This window comes from Clarias gariepinus, chromosome 8, assembly GCF_024256425.1.
Source record: "Clarias gariepinus isolate MV-2021 ecotype Netherlands chromosome 8, CGAR_prim_01v2, whole genome shotgun sequence".
NCBI lineage: Eukaryota > Metazoa > Chordata > Actinopteri > Siluriformes > Clariidae > Clarias > Clarias gariepinus.
In genome coordinates this window covers 22,579,338-22,597,554 of record NC_071107.1, presented here as the reverse complement: position 1 = coordinate 22,597,554, position 18,217 = coordinate 22,579,338, and the positions used below count along the sequence as shown (strand labels likewise).

At 40.8% G+C, this 18,217-nt stretch overlaps 1 protein-coding gene across 11 annotated transcripts in view; it reads left to right on the top strand.

Moving 5' to 3' along the window:
- The window catches only part of kiaa1109 (KIAA1109 ortholog), a 49,746-nt gene that overhangs the window by 11,266 nt on the left and 20,263 nt on the right, over positions 1–18,217 (top strand). For 8 of the 11 annotated variants that reach the window (XM_053502762.1, XM_053502758.1, XM_053502761.1 and 5 more), the window contains exons 27-62: positions 77–272; positions 460–1,255; positions 1,344–1,414; positions 1,508–1,681; positions 2,030–2,150; positions 2,257–2,391; positions 3,530–3,645; positions 3,821–4,005; positions 4,099–4,320; positions 4,430–4,641; positions 4,733–4,887; positions 5,085–5,235; positions 5,344–5,496; positions 5,578–5,818; positions 6,124–6,269; positions 6,360–6,585; positions 7,340–7,504; positions 7,608–7,786; positions 7,921–8,096; positions 8,672–9,396; positions 9,745–9,990; positions 10,101–10,194; positions 10,705–10,755; positions 12,169–12,375; positions 12,530–12,765; positions 12,927–13,171; positions 13,754–13,859; positions 13,958–14,055; positions 14,251–14,436; positions 14,538–14,706; positions 15,895–16,106; positions 16,221–16,419; positions 16,516–16,575; positions 16,671–16,897; positions 17,136–17,363; positions 18,039–18,169. In XM_053502762.1, coding sequence (XP_053358737.1) covers positions 77–272; positions 460–1,255; positions 1,344–1,414; positions 1,508–1,681; positions 2,030–2,150; positions 2,257–2,391; positions 3,530–3,645; positions 3,821–4,005; positions 4,099–4,320; positions 4,430–4,641; positions 4,733–4,887; positions 5,085–5,235; positions 5,344–5,496; positions 5,578–5,818; positions 6,124–6,269; positions 6,360–6,585; positions 7,340–7,504; positions 7,608–7,786; positions 7,921–8,096; positions 8,672–9,396; positions 9,745–9,990; positions 10,101–10,194; positions 10,705–10,755; positions 12,169–12,375; positions 12,530–12,765; positions 12,927–13,171; positions 13,754–13,859; positions 13,958–14,055; positions 14,251–14,436; positions 14,538–14,706; positions 15,895–16,106; positions 16,221–16,419; positions 16,516–16,575; positions 16,671–16,897; positions 17,136–17,363; positions 18,039–18,169 — 7,240 coding nt within the window. The remainder of the gene's footprint in view (positions 1–76; positions 273–459; positions 1,256–1,343; positions 1,415–1,507; positions 1,682–2,029; positions 2,151–2,256; positions 2,392–3,529; positions 3,646–3,820; positions 4,006–4,098; positions 4,321–4,429; positions 4,642–4,732; positions 4,888–5,084; positions 5,236–5,343; positions 5,497–5,577; positions 5,819–6,123; positions 6,270–6,359; positions 6,586–7,339; positions 7,505–7,607; positions 7,787–7,920; positions 8,097–8,671; positions 9,397–9,744; positions 9,991–10,100; positions 10,195–10,704; positions 10,756–12,168; positions 12,376–12,529; positions 12,766–12,926; positions 13,172–13,753; positions 13,860–13,957; positions 14,056–14,250; positions 14,437–14,537; positions 14,707–15,894; positions 16,107–16,220; positions 16,420–16,515; positions 16,576–16,670; positions 16,898–17,135; positions 17,364–18,038; positions 18,170–18,217) is intronic. The other 3 variants (XM_053502764.1, XM_053502763.1, XM_053502756.1) reach the window with 2 other exon arrangements.

Sequence of the window (18,217 nt, the reverse complement as noted above, 5' to 3'; positions counted from 1 at the left end):
AGTTGAATCGCAACGAGTTTGCGATGTCTTGACATAAACGGTGATTGTGTGGTATGGTTTCATGTTTCTTCAACAGCTAAAGCTGTTGGCGTGCGCAGGGATGTGTGCTCTCCTGCTCCACTGACTGAGTTGGAGAGACGTAGCCAACAGTTAAGTCTACAAGTGCCTCAACGTTCTCATAGCTCTGCCTCTTCCTCAGAAGAAAATTCCTCTTCAAGCGCTGCCCTGCCACTATTGGCAGGCGAAAGAGAAAGCCCTTCTCCCTGTGCAGAGTGAGTCTGACACACACATACACATGGAGTAAATTAAATTAAACAAGATAGTTAAATACCATCAGCTTCTAAATGTAAAGAGAGACCCTACACTATTATTTTATCTACAGTTGACCCCTAAAAGTTTTCAATGGTTTTAAATGGCCCATTCTTGCGTATTTTAAACTGTACCTCTGTGTACATGTAGATTAAGGACTGTGATGACTGATGGGCCTGTGCCTGAAGTCCCACCACTGCGATCGCCTCTCCGGTCACCGCTTAAGCGGCAGTCGTCAGTTCAGTCAGCTCGCCTCGGCAGCACCAAGAGTCTGTCTGCTGCTGTCTTTACAGAGAAGCCTCCTCCGCCTGCGGGAGTACAGTTTAGCAGCGAGGTCTCCCGGAGTGATGAGAATGTTTTGGACTCACCACGGCAGCGGCGTAGCTACGGCTCTTTCCCTTTTACGCCTTCAGCAGATTCCAGCACATTCCATCAGTACCGTTCAGTAGACTCTTCCATGTCTGTTGCAGACAGCGAGGCTTACTTCAGTGCAAATGAGGACTTCGATCCAATCAGTAGTGATGAGGGGCCAGGCACGTACCCAGGAAGGAAACGAAGACGGAGACAGCAAGGTCAGCTTCATATCGAACACAGCCGTACCTCAATATATCACAGTGTAGAAGGATCCCTGTCAGTGGCAGAACCCCGCCCCCCTCTCTTGCCTAGCCACACCTCTCAGGCATCTTTTGTCTCTGCCCTTGGGTTGGAGGAAGAGGGTTCTATGGAAACAGAGAGACCGGAGTCGGGCCTCTTAACAACTCAGCCCCATCTAATGGCATGCTATTATAATTATCTGGCTCATTATCATGTTTCAAACTGGTCTGTAAAACAACCAACCAATAAGAGAACATCAAAGTCATCCCTACATCGCCCTCTTGATCTGGACACACCCACTAGTGAAGAAAGTTCTGCATCCTTTGATCAGTTGTCTATTCCATCCTTTAAGGTTGGTGACTGCATTTGCTAGCGTTTGTATTAAATGTAATGTTTCACATATGAATGGCTAATGGTGATTTTGTGTTTTTCTCCTGCAGATGGTGAAAGCTGGTCTGTCTGCTAACTCTCTGTTAGACAGAGGTGTTCAGCTCATGGGAGATTTAAACAGGTAATATGAACCAGGTGCTACAGTTTACTGATGCTTGTATTAAATGCTCCTTTTGTAGCCCATATTCCATCGTGTGTGTTTGTGTGTGTCTAGCACTCCTTACACTCCCCTTGACAAGCGGGCTATGGAAAACACAGATGAGGACACAAATACAGAAGACTGGACTATGGATCAACCCCTTGCCCAGACCAAGACCACTGCTATTGTAGAAGTTAAAGGAGCAGTCAATGTGGTGCTGACTCCTTTAGTGGCTGAGGCTTTAGACCGGTCAGTATTTCATTAGCAACCTATAAATATATTTTAATTAATTTTATATCTCTGCCCAGTTAAATTCTCAAATCTGTCTTGTCAGAGGGCAAATCGCGAATTTTTAGTAGTAGTACGAATACGAGACTGTGTGTTCATGTTGTAAGACTTTCCATGGTGTGTTAGCACTGTAATAGTCAAAGGTAAGGCAATTCCGTTACATTTTAAGGTACAGAAGAGGTTTTTAAATTCTTGGTGTTGACAAATTGCTGTGTTATACTACTTTAGGTCACTAAATATCAGCGTTCCCTATTATATTTTATTCCCTACTTTAGCGATATGTAAACAAAATGTACCGCTTTACTGTAGATACATTGAGTCCATGGTGCATTTTGCAAGTATCCGCCATCCAGCATCCATCCTAGATGACCTCCATAGCAAAGTGCTGAACGAAGCTTATCAGATCAGCAAATCCACCGTGCCAGAGTCTGTGAGTAAACATAGATACACAGACATTTGTGTAAATTAGTTTTTTGTGCCAAAGGCAAATGGGGTTGATAGTGTTTTTTTTTCATGTAAGCAACTGTGTTTTGCAGAGTACTGGAAAGCCAGAGCATAAAATCTCTAAAGCTGATGGATCTTTGCACACACCCCATGGACAGACTGACCTGACAGTCAAACCTGACAATGTCAAAATAAAGGGTCTGCAAGCCAATGTTACTATACCAAAGGTATGTATGAATGTGTGAAAGAGATACAGTGGGGGAAATGATTATTTAATCCCCTGTAGATTTTGTAAGTTTGCCCACTAAAGCAAAGGGAAGAAATACAAAATAACCATCAATCACCCCTTGATCTGGAGCTCCATGCAAGATTTCGCCTCATGGTGTAAAGATATTCATGAGAAAAGTGAGGGATCAGGCCAGAACTGGCGGAGCTCGTGAATGTAGTTGCAACTGCCTTGAGATCAGTCACCAAACAAACCATTGGTAACACAGTAAGCCACAATGGATTGAAATCCTTAAGTGCTTACAAGGTCCCCTCCTCAGCAATGCACATGTACAGGCCTGTCTGAAGTTCGCCAATGAACAGAGAAAGATTGTGAGAGATTGCTACGGTCAAATTGAACTATTTGGCATCAACTCCACTTGCCGTGTTTGCAGGATGCAGTATGATGCCACGAACACCTATACTACAGTTATACACGGAGGTGGAAACATCATAACTTGCGGCTGTTTCTCTGGTAAAGGTACAGGCTGACTTTGCTGCATTAAGAAGCCAATGGATGGGCCATGTATTGTAAAATTTTGGGTGTGAACCTCCTGAAGATGGGTCGTGGATGGGTCTTCCATCATGTCAATGACCAGAAATACCACCAAGGCAATAAAGGAGTGGCTCAAGAAGAAGCACATTAAGGTTATGGAGTGGCCTAGACCGTCGCCAGACCATATTACTATAGAAAATTTATGGAACAGACAAGAGACCTTAAGTATTTAGAGACAATCTGTAAAGAATAGTGGACCAAAATCCCTTCTGAGATGTATGCAAACCTGGTAGTGAACTAATTGGATACCAACAAGGGTTTCTCCACCAAGTACTAAGTCATGTTTTGCTTGGGGATCAAATATTTATTTTACTCATTGGAAACGCAGATCAATTTATAACCTTTGTACCATGTGCTTTTCCTGGATTTTAAGCTGATATTCTGTCTCTATTCGTTATAGTAAATCTATAATAAAAAAAATAAAGGCCTTTCATTTCTTTGTAAGTGGGCAGACTTACAAAATCCACAGGGTATCAAATTATTCCTTTCCCCACTGTGTACTGACTTTGATTGACATTATTGAATGCGTGTTTGTGTATTTCCAGGTGAATCTGTGCGTGCTACAGGCATCAGTAGAAGAGCGTGATAGTAAGAGCATGACACATGTCTCTCTCGTGGCCCTCTGCTTTGACAGAATTGCCACCCAGCTTCGAATGAACAGGTAACCTTAAAAACGTGAAGTAATTCACACTTTCCTCCCTTGAGGAAATTCCCTGATTTTTAATATGATTATTATGATAATTGTAAATTATTATTGTTATTTTATTTTATTTTAAATGAAGTAGTTTTGATCTCTGTGTAGATAAAAATGTTTGTTTAATGATTGTGGCATGCAGGGGAATAGTGGAAGACACTGAGAAATCATCTGCAATGATGGAGAAGTTCTCATCAGCCTCTAAGATGGCGCCCCAATCCAGTGGCTCTCTACGCTCGAATGCAGGGGTGGAGAAAGGCAAAGAGATAGCAGCCAGACTTAACGTTCACCGAATACACAGCCAACTGCGTGGCCTTGACTCATTAGGTCATATACTTTCTTATTTGCATTTAATCTTTTGAAAAGTCTTTTAAAACATGAATTAACAGATTTTGTGTATTTGTGTGGGGCTCGTTGCAGATCTGGGTTCCAGTGCTATAACTGCCATTCCCTTTGAGAAGTCCAAGGTGCTCTTCAGCTTAGAGGAGACAGATGACTTTGCTTTAGTGGATGAGACTGAACCATCAATCAGCACTGATCATTCCCAAGATCACACTTCCGACCCTACTCGCTCTGGGACGAGTCCTGAAAAATGGGGTTGGATTATGTTTGAGTGCGGGATTGAGAACCTTACTGTAAAAGGTACTGTATTAATTCTGAGTTTTTAAAAAAATGTTTATTGTTCTTCATGATAAAGTTAAGATGTTAAAAATGTTTAGTTCCATTGACTGTTTTTTTCCCCTCTCCTTAGGGGGCCGCCAGTCAGGGGCAGTTCTCTACAGTGCATTCGGTGTGATGGGTGGAGCCGACACAGGTGTTAAGGGGGGCGTTAATAAATCTAATGGCTCTAGTGGCTCTCAGACAGGAAGTGGATACAGCACTGATGTGTCTGATGATAACCTGCCAAATGATACTCACAGTCCTGCCTCTGAGCCAAACAATAACTCTGACTCTGATGAGCAGGTACTTCAATATCATAATTATTTTAAAAATTATTGTTAACCTGACTTGATTTGACCTTTCCTTTAATATTTGTGAATTCTGGTCTGTTCAGGATGAAGGGGTGGAATCCGATGACCTGAAGAAGGATCTTCCATTACTGCCACCTCCTCCTGACTCAAGCAGTATGAAGCTGACTATAAAGGAAATTTGGTTCAGTTTTGCAGCTCCAACAAATATCCGTTCTCAAATGCCAAATGCCATGTCCAGGTATATATATTTATATATAAAATTAACCTAAATTTGAAAACTGGCATGGCACACAACTAAATAACAGACTTAAAAATTAAGTTAATACAAAAACTAATGTATAAAATAAAAGCTATATTATCACTGACACAGTTGAACGAAATTAGATGGTCAAGTTTACTTGAAACTTATTAAAACTCATTTTTAAATCGTTGTAGGCAGCTGAACTTGTTAAGCACAGCAACCCCTGCCATTGGTGCCTGGCTGGTGCCTATCGACCAGCTAAAATCCACGCTGCAGAAGCTGGACATGGAGGCTACGTTGCGTGTGTGCGCTGTTATGGGCTGCATTATGACTGAAGCCCTGGAGGTTAAAAACACAATCTTGAATTAATAAAAACTCTCATTTTCAGCTCTTTTTATATGACATAAAAGTTGTATCACTGATTAACTCTATGTTTGTGGATTATTATAACAGAAAAAGAGCATTCACATCCCATTCCGGAGCAAGTATAATCGTGTGACGAAGAGAGCACGCTATCTTCACGAGAATCCTTCATGTTTACTTTGTAATATTTTGCACCGTTACCTTCAGCAAGCCAACTACAGTGTTATAGAGGAGGCCACTATGGTAAGACATTATCTGTAGGGTGTTTGGGTGTGGGTGCGTGTGCGCGTGCTTGTAAATTTAAACTTTTCCTTTCTTTGTTAGAACGATGGCTTGCCTGCCCTGGTCACACTGAAAAAAGGTTTGGTTGCACTTGCTCGTCAGTGGATGAAGTTTATTGTTGTAACCCAGGCATTTAAGGCAGTAGGCCTACTACGGCCCAATCAGCTGCCCAAACCCAAAGAACCTGCATCTGTTGACCCTGAGCTCGGTCAGGGTGTGGACAATGGAGCAGCCCTTCAGAGCGACACCAGTGCTGATGGTGTGGAGTTTGAGTTTGACGCAGGTAACCCACCTGCTGCCAGTCACACTCAAATCCACTGTGTTGGCTCAGAGGTTTCCAACCCTGGCTCTGGAGTGTCTTATGTCCTGCATGTTTTTGCATTTCCCCACACTAACACACAGTTTTAATTAAGTGGTGCCTAACGTTAGGTGTTTAGGGGGCAAGAAAACACTAAAAAGTACAGGACAGGTTTAGCTCCTGGACCAGACTTGGGACCTGTGTTTTAAACATTCACATACAACAAGCACTGTAATTACTTGTATGAGTAGTATTTGAAGTGTGTATTCATTGACAATTACAATTTTCAGGTACAGTTAGTGAGCATACAATGCTTTTGGAGAATGCCTGTAGTCGACCCGCTCCCACTGGCAACTCTGCTCCTGTGAGTGGAGTAGAGATCATGAGAAAGCTGTCTAAATCTCACACGCACAGTGAGTCCGCTCTTAAGATCAAGGTATGTGCTCATGTGCGACCCAGTTTTCTTAATTAGACATCCACACTTTGTTGATGTGACGTCTAATGAACAGAGTGCTGTTGTTTTCAGGGTTCTCATCCTTACCAGTCCCTGAGCTACACAAGTGGTGACACAGCAGCTGATTCGCCGGCTCACGTGAGTCGAACAGGGCTCCAGTCCAATCACAGCCCACGGAAGGAGTCATTACTTAGCTACCTGACAGGAAGCTTCCCCAGTCTGCATAACCTGCTGGAAGCCACGCCTTCTCGCAATAGTGAGCAAGCGGCAGCCAAGAGCAGCTCTCTGACCCGCACAGGTACTTTTTCTTTAAACATGTTTATTAAAATAGTACCAATAATTAAACGCTTGAGTGCATAATTTTGTTGGGGGGGGGTTAAGAAATTGCTACAGTTGATGATGCACGATGATAGAAAATGACTGTCCTATAAAGCTGTCCTGATGTAAAATAATCCAAATTTCTGAAAATCCTCAACAAAAGAGTTTACAGTCCATTACAGTGGAAAACAGCTCTGAGATAAAATGAGAGCGTTGGACGTTGTATATTTGTGTCACAGGCTTATATGTCACTTTGTCGGACTTAAGAACAAATCAGACTTATTAACATTCTGGGACTACCTGTACATGCTTAACAGGATTCTTGATCTAAAATTTTTATTCATTGTCTCAAGCGGACACCAACTTTAGATTTGATTTTCCACATATAACTGTTTTTGTCTTGGCACAAATTTAGTTTTTCCTTAGCTGTACAAAACTATTGTCTAACTGTATGACCAGCTTAATATCTCTGTGTAACATGTCAAATAAAATGTATGTTATAATGTGTTTTAGTAACCTCCTCACCAGAGGATCAGGATAGAAGACCTGTCTGTCACACACCCACACACATTTATAAATTTATATCTATACGTTTTCTCTAATCCACCTGCTGACACTCTAGCTCAGCGATCCAGAACTTTTAGACAACAAAACCTAGCATCTGCACCAATGCCCTGCCCTTTAACAATATTTTATAAAATAATATATTATTATTTACTGTGTGTGTTGCTTAGGGAATAGTCTTGGCACTGAAATGCTGACCGAGCATCCTCTCCTGTCCGAGCCATCCTCTGTCAGCTTCTACAACTGGATGTCTAATGCTGTAGGCAATCGATCGGGAGGCAACGTCCAGGAGTCTCCGTTAAACCGATCACAGCACAACAGCCTCCAGACTGGGGGTGTGTATTCATGTGTGTGAGAGATTTGTTTGTTGTGACAGGTCAGTGTGTGTATCTGTGTCTATATGCACACACAGGTTAATCATATATTCTTGCTCTGTAGGTGTGCTTCCAACTATTCCTTCAGCATCAGACTTTAATACAGTTCTGTCAAGTGATCAGAACACGATGGACACACACTCCCAGCATACACACTCTCAGCACAGCACCAGTCAAGATGACCTGCTTGAGCAAGACGAGACCACCCTCTGCCCTGCGGCTGTGCAGCTGGCCGATGCACAGGTACTGTTTATGTGCTCATCACGCGTCTCTTTAATCACTCCTTTTTTTTTTTTTTTTTTTTTTTTTTTTTTTAAATCTTTTTACTTGCACTATGTTTTAGATTAAGAAAATAAAATTGTATGTGTGTGTTGTAGGTTGTGTTTAAACCTCTCCTCAGCCATACTGGGATCCAATCGCAGGATGCTCCTCCATTCAGCTACAAGATGTATTTCGGGGAGCACCTGTCCTTTAGCGGTACTCTGGAGTGCTTGAGGGCAGATATTGTGGACTCCGAAACCAGCAAATTCAGGAAAAACAAACGAGCTCGCAGGTATGTGGATGGGGTAAAACTACTGGTATTACTGTAGGACTACTGAAAGTAATTTCAACAGTGGTTCGGGATTCTGGTTAATGATGATATCTAAGCTGCACACTCAGATGTGTTGCAAAGAGAGAACATTTTACTGACATTTAAGCAAATCCAAGTTTTAGACAGGATTTTTTTTTTTTTTATGGGTGCAGATTTAAAATAGTTAATGGTTGTGACATTTTTATATTTATATCTGATTTGTAAAGCAGAAGAGTAGGTACACAATAAATATTTTGCAGGTGTTTTTTCTCTGTTGCCATACTGAATTGGTGGATTCCACAGGACCGCTTGATTGTTTAATATTTTTGTTATTTTTTATTGCATTTTTATGCCTATATATAAATAATATAAATCGATCATAATTTTAAATCAAATTGAGTGAAAAATGCACAACAAAGTCTCTCAGATGTATTCTACTAACCCATAACATTTAGAAAATATCATGGCAACAAATTTGGCTATAGTAAAAAAAAAAAAGGAACGAGTAAACTTATTATATGTGTATTTTTTATTTCATTTTTTTTATGGTGTCACAGACAGGGCACTGTGAACCTGCCTCCCCTGGAGTTTAAACCAGCCCTGATGATTGAGACTTTCAGCCTGAATGCAGTGGTGCTGGAGAAATGCATGTCTTCGATATGGGCCTCATCAGCCAGTGCACTTTCCTTTCATGAGCTGAGCCGACGACCACAGGCCAGCGTCCACTGTCACTTTACACTGGCATGTCAGGCCATCCGGCAACACGTGGACATGGCCCTGGTGCGCCTAATCCACCAGTTCAGCACCATGATTAACAATATCAAAGCCACACAGACAGACATTAAGCTGAGCCGCTACACAGCCGGCTCAGCCTCACCCACGCCTGCCTTTAAGACACGCCCACACGGGCACTTCCGCTCCTCCGACTTCAGCCGCAGCTCACGGGGTAGTCTGAATGGGGCAGCGCGTATTGCTACACAAAAGAGCAAAAGGACCGTCTCAGGGTCAGCCACAGACACGTTGACCCGAAACCGAGAGCCTCGTGGACGGAGCTCTCTGGCCAGGTCTGAAAGACGCACGTCCCGAGTCTCACGCAAAGGGTCACGTGACGCCGCTGATCACATGACCATTCAGATGGACGACTCTGATTCCATTACAGTGTCGGAACAAAGTGAACCGTCGGCTGAGTGCTGGCAGAACATGTACAAACTGCTCAACTTCTACTCGCTCATCTCCGACCCAACAGGAATCCTGGAAAAGAGCCAGGATAATGCACTCTCAGGTAATGAAAACCACTGATACGTCTGAGTTCAGGTGAATCCTTTCAAATATTTAAACTAGAACAATAGCTTAAAAATCCACATAAAGGGACATGTGCCTGCCTTTAGTGAATCATGTGGATTCCTTGCCACATACTCTTATTTGAACATGCGTTACTCATTATAAGAACCCCTAGTAATTACCTTAATTAGTATTTTTAAGATTGTTGACTATATAAAAAAAAAAAAAAAAGTTCTATTGCTAAAAAAGTAAAGACCTAGCTCTACTGAACATCCATTTTAAGTAGTGAAAAAAAACCTAAACCTAATTGTGTGTTTTTCTTTTTAAATTTTTTTTTTTGTTCCATCAGATGGTGGAAGGAGCCCAGCAGAACCTTCATGTCGGTTGCAGGTTGAGTCAGAGACAGAGTCTCCGCCAAATAGGACATGCCGTAGGAGGAGCTTGGTAAGCTCGGAGCCTCAGCATGTTACGCTCATTGTGTTCGGCGTGGGCATGGTGAATCGTACACATTTGGAGGCAGATATCGGAGGATTGACTATGGAGGCGGAGCTAAAGAAAATACATGGCAGCTTTACACTGAAGGAGAAAATGAAGGGTAATGGCCACAAATACACATCTGAACTATTGAATTAGTGACTGCACAAAAAAAAAAAAAGTTACTTTATGTCTCCACACACACTTTAAATTATCTTATCCTCTCTGTAGATATTCTTCATCAGAAAATGACAGAAACCTGTGCATCAGCCCATATCGGTGGTGTGAACATTGTGCTTTTGGAAGGAATTACACCAGACATCCAGTCAGTATTCATTTTTAATATATGGTTTAATCTGTGAATTTTGAAAAGTTTAGCCAACCTGCAAGCATTTGGTATAACTGACAACTTCTGAACCTTTAAAACTCCTCTAAATCTATATTAATCAATATTGATTTCTCCTAGTTTTTTCTACTTTTCTACTGATTATCAGCATGCATACATGTTATACCTCACTTTTCTGCCTCTTCTGTTGTGAAGTTATTTTGAGAAATAATTTTAATTAATCACATTTTCTATTATGTTTAAAGCTAATGTTGATCTATGATGTAAATATGCAGTATTTTTACTGTGTATGGTTTGCTGGCCTGTCTTTTTAGTTATTTTTACCAGGTCAGTTTCTATTATTTATGTTTCAGATTTGCTTATCTTGGGAAAATTTTGGTTATTCTTACATTACCTGTGAGGAAACTCACTCTGTCTTTTTTTTTTTTTTTTTTTTTCCTGTTCTGTTGTGTTCTTTTTGTCTTGTTTTTCTGCCTCTCTCACTGGCAGACTGGAGGATTTCCCAACCTCCCCTACCAGCACAGCCAAGCAAGAGTTTCTGTAGGTTTCCTCTGTTTCTCTCTGTCTCCTTCCTGTTCATCCAGTGACTGTTCATACAGTGCAAACATACATGACATCTTTACTTTCTTTACACATTTATTAATTCATGTGTGTCAGATAAAAACCCCATGCTATTATCTTGTATAGTCTTCTATAACAAGCTTGTCTAATAGTTCTAGTTTTTCCCCCCTAGATTTTCTTTTTAATTTAGTTCTATCCAATTTCCACCCATTAATAGGGAACTCCCACATTAAGGATACTACCACCAGTCAGGGAGTGCCGAAGACGCCAGCCAATCGTAACACACTCGGAAAACATTGCTATCTGCTCCTTCTGCTTGCATGAGTTCACAGGCGCTTCTGATTGGTTGTAGAGCCGTGATTGATGTGAGAGCACGAAGCCATTTTAAACCTTTGATGATTTTATTTTTCAGACAGTCTGATGTAGATTTACTGGTGTGCTTGAGATCAATGTTCTGTTGCATGATCCAATTTTGATCTAGCTTTAGCTCTTGGACAGATGGCCTCATATTTGCTTTTAGGGATATTCTAGTATACAAAGAAGTTCGTGAAATCACTTCCCAGTTCCTTTTGGCTTCATTTTTGTGAATTAATAATTGCAGTGTGAAAAATTTACCTGAAGTTGTTCATTTGTGGTTGTATCTTAGCTAAATTAATTATTTATTTTCTATTATATTTCTATTCTAGTTAAATTTCTTTTCTATTATTTATTTTTATACATATTTATTTCCTATTAATAAGCTTGCATTTTTAAGGTCGCGGGCAGTCGTATAAGCATTTCACTGCATATCGTACTGTGTATGACAAAAATAAAAAAAAAATAAAAAAATTGAATATTTAACTAATACCGAGACCTGCTACTATCAAATTTTTTTTTTTAACACCAACACATAAAATTAAAATAGGGAGTACTGTATAATTAATCTCTTACTGTATAATTAATTATCTATTTAAAAAATATATTTATTACAATGTTTTATCCTCTATATATGGTAATATTTGGGAAACTCAGGCAGTTAAGTGCAGGTACTGATACACCAGTAACTTTGTTTTTCAGCACTGGACAATAGTTTGTTGGTGTTTATACTGATTTCTAAAACTATTACAGAGCTCACCCATTATATACTAAAAGAGTACTAAGGAGGGAATTTACATTTTAGTTTGTTTTCATCACTAACTGACTATTTTCCATCCCTTATCTGATAAAATACCCATGTTCTCACCCTTATCCTTTCTCATTACCTTCGTCCTGGTTGGTTCCCTGCTGACAAATGAATAATAACTTGTACTTTTTTAAAATAATCCATCTATCCATCTAAAAGTCATACAGGCACCGGCTGAACATGTATATATTTTTACATCACTAATTACTGATGCGTTTGTTGTATTTTAGGACTGTGGTGAAGTGCAACATTGCCAAGTCTCAGGCTCTCTACAGTGCTCAGCGTGGGCTGAAAACCAATAATGCTGCTGTGTTTAAAGTAGGCGCCATCATGATCAATATCCCACAACACCCTGCAACGCTACATAGCATGATGGTCCGCAGCTCTCACCAGCTCTCCAAACAGATCTCGGACCTAATCCGCCAGCCTTCTAATCCGTGAGTTAAGAACAGCATGGAAGTATTTATGCATCATCTTGGACTCCCTAGTCTAATTCGTCTGTTTTAAGATGGTGTATCAATATAAAGGCTTTTTTGCTTAATACTATTTTTAATGCTGCTTCTGTTACTAACTTGGATTTATTTATTACAGTCCACCCCCAAATCGGGAAGACACGCCCACACCACAGCCATCTGATAAAACCTCAAGCATTAATCAAACCCCAGTGGAGGCAAATGAGTATCCACAGCTGCCTGAAGGACTGGAGAAAAAACCAATTGTCCTAAAGTTCAGCGCCATGCTGGATGGGATCACTATTGGTGCTGCCCTGCTGCCCTCTCTCAAGGCCGAGTACAAGATGGGCAGAATGAAGAGCCATGGGATGACTGGTATGAGCAAATGCATGTTGCAGCTCAGTGTAGATGTATTATTATTTTATTTTTTTTACCTTTTCTTTTATACATATCAGGTTGGTTACAGGTTGAAAGTTAAGTGGTAGACAAAATACTATGTTAAATTCACTCAGCAATGTGTTTGCTTTGGTTTGCAGGTGCCCAGACAAGGTTCACCTTTGAGCTTCCCAGCCATAAACTGTGTTTCCAGTCCAAGGTGTCTTCAGTGGATGTGTCTTCTGTGCCTCCATCAGCCAGTCTTACATTGCCACAGGTCACCATGTCAGGAGAGTACATTATACAAGAACATGAGGGCCACAGTGACACAGCCTGGGCCCCTGATGACATGCCCATCAAACATGGCAGTTATCTGCAGGGCAACTACTTGCGTTGTGTGGCTGAGGTGAACTGTGCATGAAGTATATTTATCAAAAGAATTACAGTGGAACCTTGGATCACGAGTAACTTGGTCTGCAGGAGTTTTGCAAGACCAGCTAATTTTTTAAAATAATTTTTAATTTGACAAATGACGAGGGCTTGATATACGAGTAGTACGCATGTGCTTTGTGTGCCGACCGTCACATGATCACAACTAAGCCAATGGTTTAAAGTCGTCTTACACGGTAGCCCCTCTCTCCTCCTTTCTTCTCGTCTTCACACACAAACACTGCTTTGTCGGGATTCTTTTCAAAGGTAAAGTGCAGGTTAATTTGTTTTATTTTTACTATATATTTTGTATTCATTATTTTTATATGATTTTTTTTTTTTCTGGGTTGTGGAATGAATCATCAGAGTTTCTATTATTTCTTATGGGGGAAATTTGCTTTGATATACAAGTTTTTAATATACCAGCTTGCTTCCAGAACAAATTATGCTCACAATCCAAGGTTTGACTGTATTTATCAAGCTTATTTCGACATGCCTAGAAGTAGAAAGTAAAATATATACATATATATAATTTTTTTTTTTTTTTTTTATCTGACAGATTGGCTCATTTGAACATAGCCTAACCACAGACCTGCTAAATCACCTGGTGTTCCTTCAAAGGGTCTTCATGAAGGAAGTTAATGAGGTCATCCAGAAAGTCTCAGGTACCCTAATGTTATTGTCAAATATAATCAAAACTCATAATGATCTACTGACTGTTGAAATCAAAGCCAAACACGGTTGTGTGTGCGTGTGTGTGCAGGTGTTGAACAGCCCATTCCTTTGTGGAATGAACATGATTTGTCTACTGATGGAGAGAAACCTAAGATCCTGCTCTATTCCCTTAACTTAATGTTTAAGGTACCTTACATTTAATCATTGAAGATCCTGATATTCAGTGTTGGGGGTTGAATTCGGTATTCCCTTTTTCAATTCATCATAAAGCTTGGTAAATTAAAATAACATAATTTGCGCTGAAAAAATGATCATAATGTACTACAGAAAAGCATGGGATGGGATTAACACTTAACACGGGTAATATTTGACTAATTTTAGGGAATCCAGATGACAGCCACCACTCCCTCCATGAGAGCTGTGCGTTTTGAGACCGGATTGATTGAACTGGAACTGTCCAATCGTATTCAGTGCAAGTCCACACCCACAGGAAGCAGCTACCTAAAGCTGTTTGGAAAATGTCAAGTGGATTTGAATCTTGCACTTGGACAAATTGTTAAACACCAGGTTTTCTGTTTAACTCGCACTATTTTAGATGTGTATATTTAAAAAGATTAATTTAATAATTTTGTCATTAATTGCGCCCTCTTACTTGCCCTTTGTCTTAGGTTTATGAGGAGGCAGGGTCTGATTTTCATCAGGTGGCGTATTTCCGTACTCGGATTGGCTTGCGCAATGCTCTGCAGGAGGAGATCAGTGGATGCTCTGACAAAGAGGCTGTGCTTATTACACTCAATCGGCCAATAGTATTTGCCCAACCAGTGGCATTTGACAGAGGTAAGCCTAACTTAATATATCAATTTTATAGATTATTTCATATATTTGCACACAACTAAAAATCCTCTACTACCACTTATTTATTCCATCATAAGCAAGGGAATTCTGATTTATTTATTTATTTTTTTTTTTTTGTTACCACTTCTGGTCTAAAGTAACTACAATGTTTAAATGTCAGTGGGTCATCATGGCCTGCAATTTATTGTTTTACTCAGTGGGTTCACTATTATTTGTTTAGTGCTGGTAAATATCAGATGTTTGTTGACCTTGTTGAATGTGTAAAGAAATTCAATTCAATTCAATTCAATTTTATTTGTATAGCGCTTTTAGCAATTTTCATTGCCGCAAAGCAGCTTTACACAGTCAAAAGAATTATTTAAGGTTGTATGAAATGTGAATTTGTATGAATCAAAAATGGTCAGTTTGTCCCTGGTGAGCAAGCCGAGGGCGACAGTGGCAAGGAAAAACTCCCTGAGATGGTAATAGGAAGAAACCTTGAGAGGAACCAGACTCAACAGGGAACCCATCCTCATTTGGGTGCAACAGAAAGCAGTAAATGATCTGCATTTATACAGTGTGTAGGGTGGGAGGCAGTTCAGCTATAATAGCTAATGTTAATTGATGTTAATATGGAGTCCAGGTAGTTATTGAAGACCCAGGTAGACTTGTAAGAAGTTCCAGTCATGAACTATCGAACTGTCAAGTCCCCAGAGAAACAGTTGCCAACACCAGTCAAGGCCAGAACCGTCTTCTAGGTAGAGAGAACCATCCCCAGACACCAGACGCATCCCGGAGAGACACACGGGGCATCCATGTGACGAGATCTTCAGCCAGAAAGATCTCTGTTACATAAGAACTAAGTTACATGAAATAAGTTACACAGAACAGCCGATGTCTTGTGCAGTGTTTAAAGCCTCAACCGCTTACCAGAAACATATCATAGGTGGTATGATGGATATTTATTATTTGTTGCTTGCAATTTAATAAAAGGTAAATGAGTTGGGCGAAATATTCTATTGGACACTTTTTACATTAAATGGCACCGCGATTGAATTGAGCATGGGGAAATAGATTTTTTTTTTTAACTTTTTTTTTTTTGGTCACGTGATGGCCCACAAAAACTGTTTTTTGTCTGAATGCATGCTCTACATGATCTACTAGTGACCATTTAATTCTTGTGTGTTTCAGCTGTGCTGTTCTGGTTAAACTATAAGGCAGCATACGATAACTGGAAAGAGCAGCGGCTGGCGTTAAACTCAGACATACACATGGCCACTAAAGAGGTAGTTGACAAACTACCAGCGATCCAGCAGACCAGCGTCCAGGCCTTCAGTACTCTCTTCCTGCAGCTGACAGTTAATGACTTGGGCATCTGCCTGCCCATCACCAGCAGCTCACAGGTAAATGACACACAGTTTTTCCATAAAAGAATTGTTCCCAGAATGAAAGTGATTATCGATCATGCTGTGCTTTTTTAATTTTTTTACTTTTTTTTTTATCCTCCTCTCATCTAGACAAATCACAGTTTGGATTTTGACACTGGCTCAGCCTTGGTACTGACTATAGAAAGCACGCTGATCACGGCTTGCTCGTCTGACTCTTTGGTCAGTAAAGGACACTTCAAGAACTTCTGTATCCGTTTTGCTGAGGGTTTTGAGACATCATGGGATGACTGGAAGCCTGAAATCAGAGGAGATATGGTCATGAATGCCTGTGAGTAGCAATCTAGTAATGTTTTATATTGTGAATACAAAACAGAAACTATGAGAGTGGAGTAGTCCAAGTGTAAGCAAGCTTTGTGGTTTGCAGGTGTTGTTCCTGACGGAACATATGAAGTCTGCTCTCGAACTACAGGCCAAGCCTCTGCAGGTAGGCATACAGTATGTGTGTGTCTGTCTGTGCTCGCATGTTACTGACCGTGTGTACATATAATCTTATCTGACGGCAACCTATTCATTATGCAGAGAGCAACAGTGCAGGAACTTGGACCCTAAATGTTTTGTGGAAGATGTGTGGGATAGATGTGCACATGGACCCCAATATCGGCAAGCGCCTCAACGCCTTGGGGATCACCCTCACTTCACTGACTGGCGAAGAGGACGTAGATGACATTGCAGATCTGAACTCAGAAAACATGGCTGATCTGTCAGACGAGGATGAGAGTGATGACATGTCCCCCACTGTCCACATGGTCAGTGCATTCAGTCTTTAGGAACAGCGCTGGTTCTGTCTGGTGGATGTCACTGTTGTATTTAGTGTATTTGATGCCATTTTTTTGTGCTCTTATCCCTCTGTGTTTATAGTGATATGGGAATCTCTGTCTGTGGTTTAGTTTTCTGTGCGCACTTTTCAAAAAGTGTTTGAATGCATTTATGTTTGTGAGAAGTGTGTTTGGTCTAGCTGTGTGTGTGTGTGGCCATTGTTTACAGTGTGTGGATGGGGATGCCAGCCCCAGACTCTCATTCAGGAAGCGGCTGGTGAACAGCATTCTTGGTCTTAACCCTATGCTGTCCCCTCACTCACCTTCGTCGTCTTCTGAGTATCGGGATGTTTCCACTGCAAGCTCAATCACTCGTGCCAAGTCGAGGAGTGTTCGACTACCTCCTTCTGCCAGTGCACAAAGATCTAGACACCCTAGACCCCTATCATGGGGCTGTGTATGTACAATAGAGTTCTCAGCTGGCTGGCTTCCTCTCTCTTTTGACCTGTCTCACTCTGCATCTTTATCCCCTGCATCTGCGTTGCTCTCGGGTGGAAGATTGTTTGAAAACTAAACAACATAATCAAAAATATGGTGATTGATCATTATGGATAAGTGATTTCTTTATACAAACTTCATTTTGGACATGTCTTTCTTATATTGAATCACTTGAGCTCAATTATTTCTCCAGTGAAATTGAATGGGCACTATTGCAGGTGTCCAGACAGTGGAGCTGTAGGGGCAGGTTTGACTTTTTTCTGGACCTTCTTACTCTTGTCTGACATCTGACCCTTCTTATTCTGACAAATGTGTGACCAATCTCGTTTTGGTACACCATTCCCACCAGTCCTAGAGGGTCAAAGGGGTATGCTTCAGTGTGATTGTGTGTGAATGGAATTTTTTTTTTTAGTAATAAGTGTGTGTAGAGTGTGCTGGTGTTTCGATTAAAGTGTTTTGGTATGATGAGTGCTTGACAAAAGCTTTAGCATGCACCTTACTTAGGAGCATTGTGTTTTGCTCTGGGTTGTGATTTTGGGGTTTGCTTTCTTTATGCATGCATGTGCCAAAAAAAAACCCAAATGCATAAATTTTTGATACTGACCTAATATTGATCATCGCCTTCTTTGTCCAGGAGTCCATTGACCCACGCAGACAGGCTGTAACGGGTAATCAGATCATTGATGCCCGAGGACGCAAATTCACTAAGCGCCTGGTGGACATTCGAGAACTTAATGAGCAAGCCAGAGTCATTGACGACCTTAAGTAAGACTCTTACAGAATCAATAAATCAAACCTATCAGTCACCTTGAT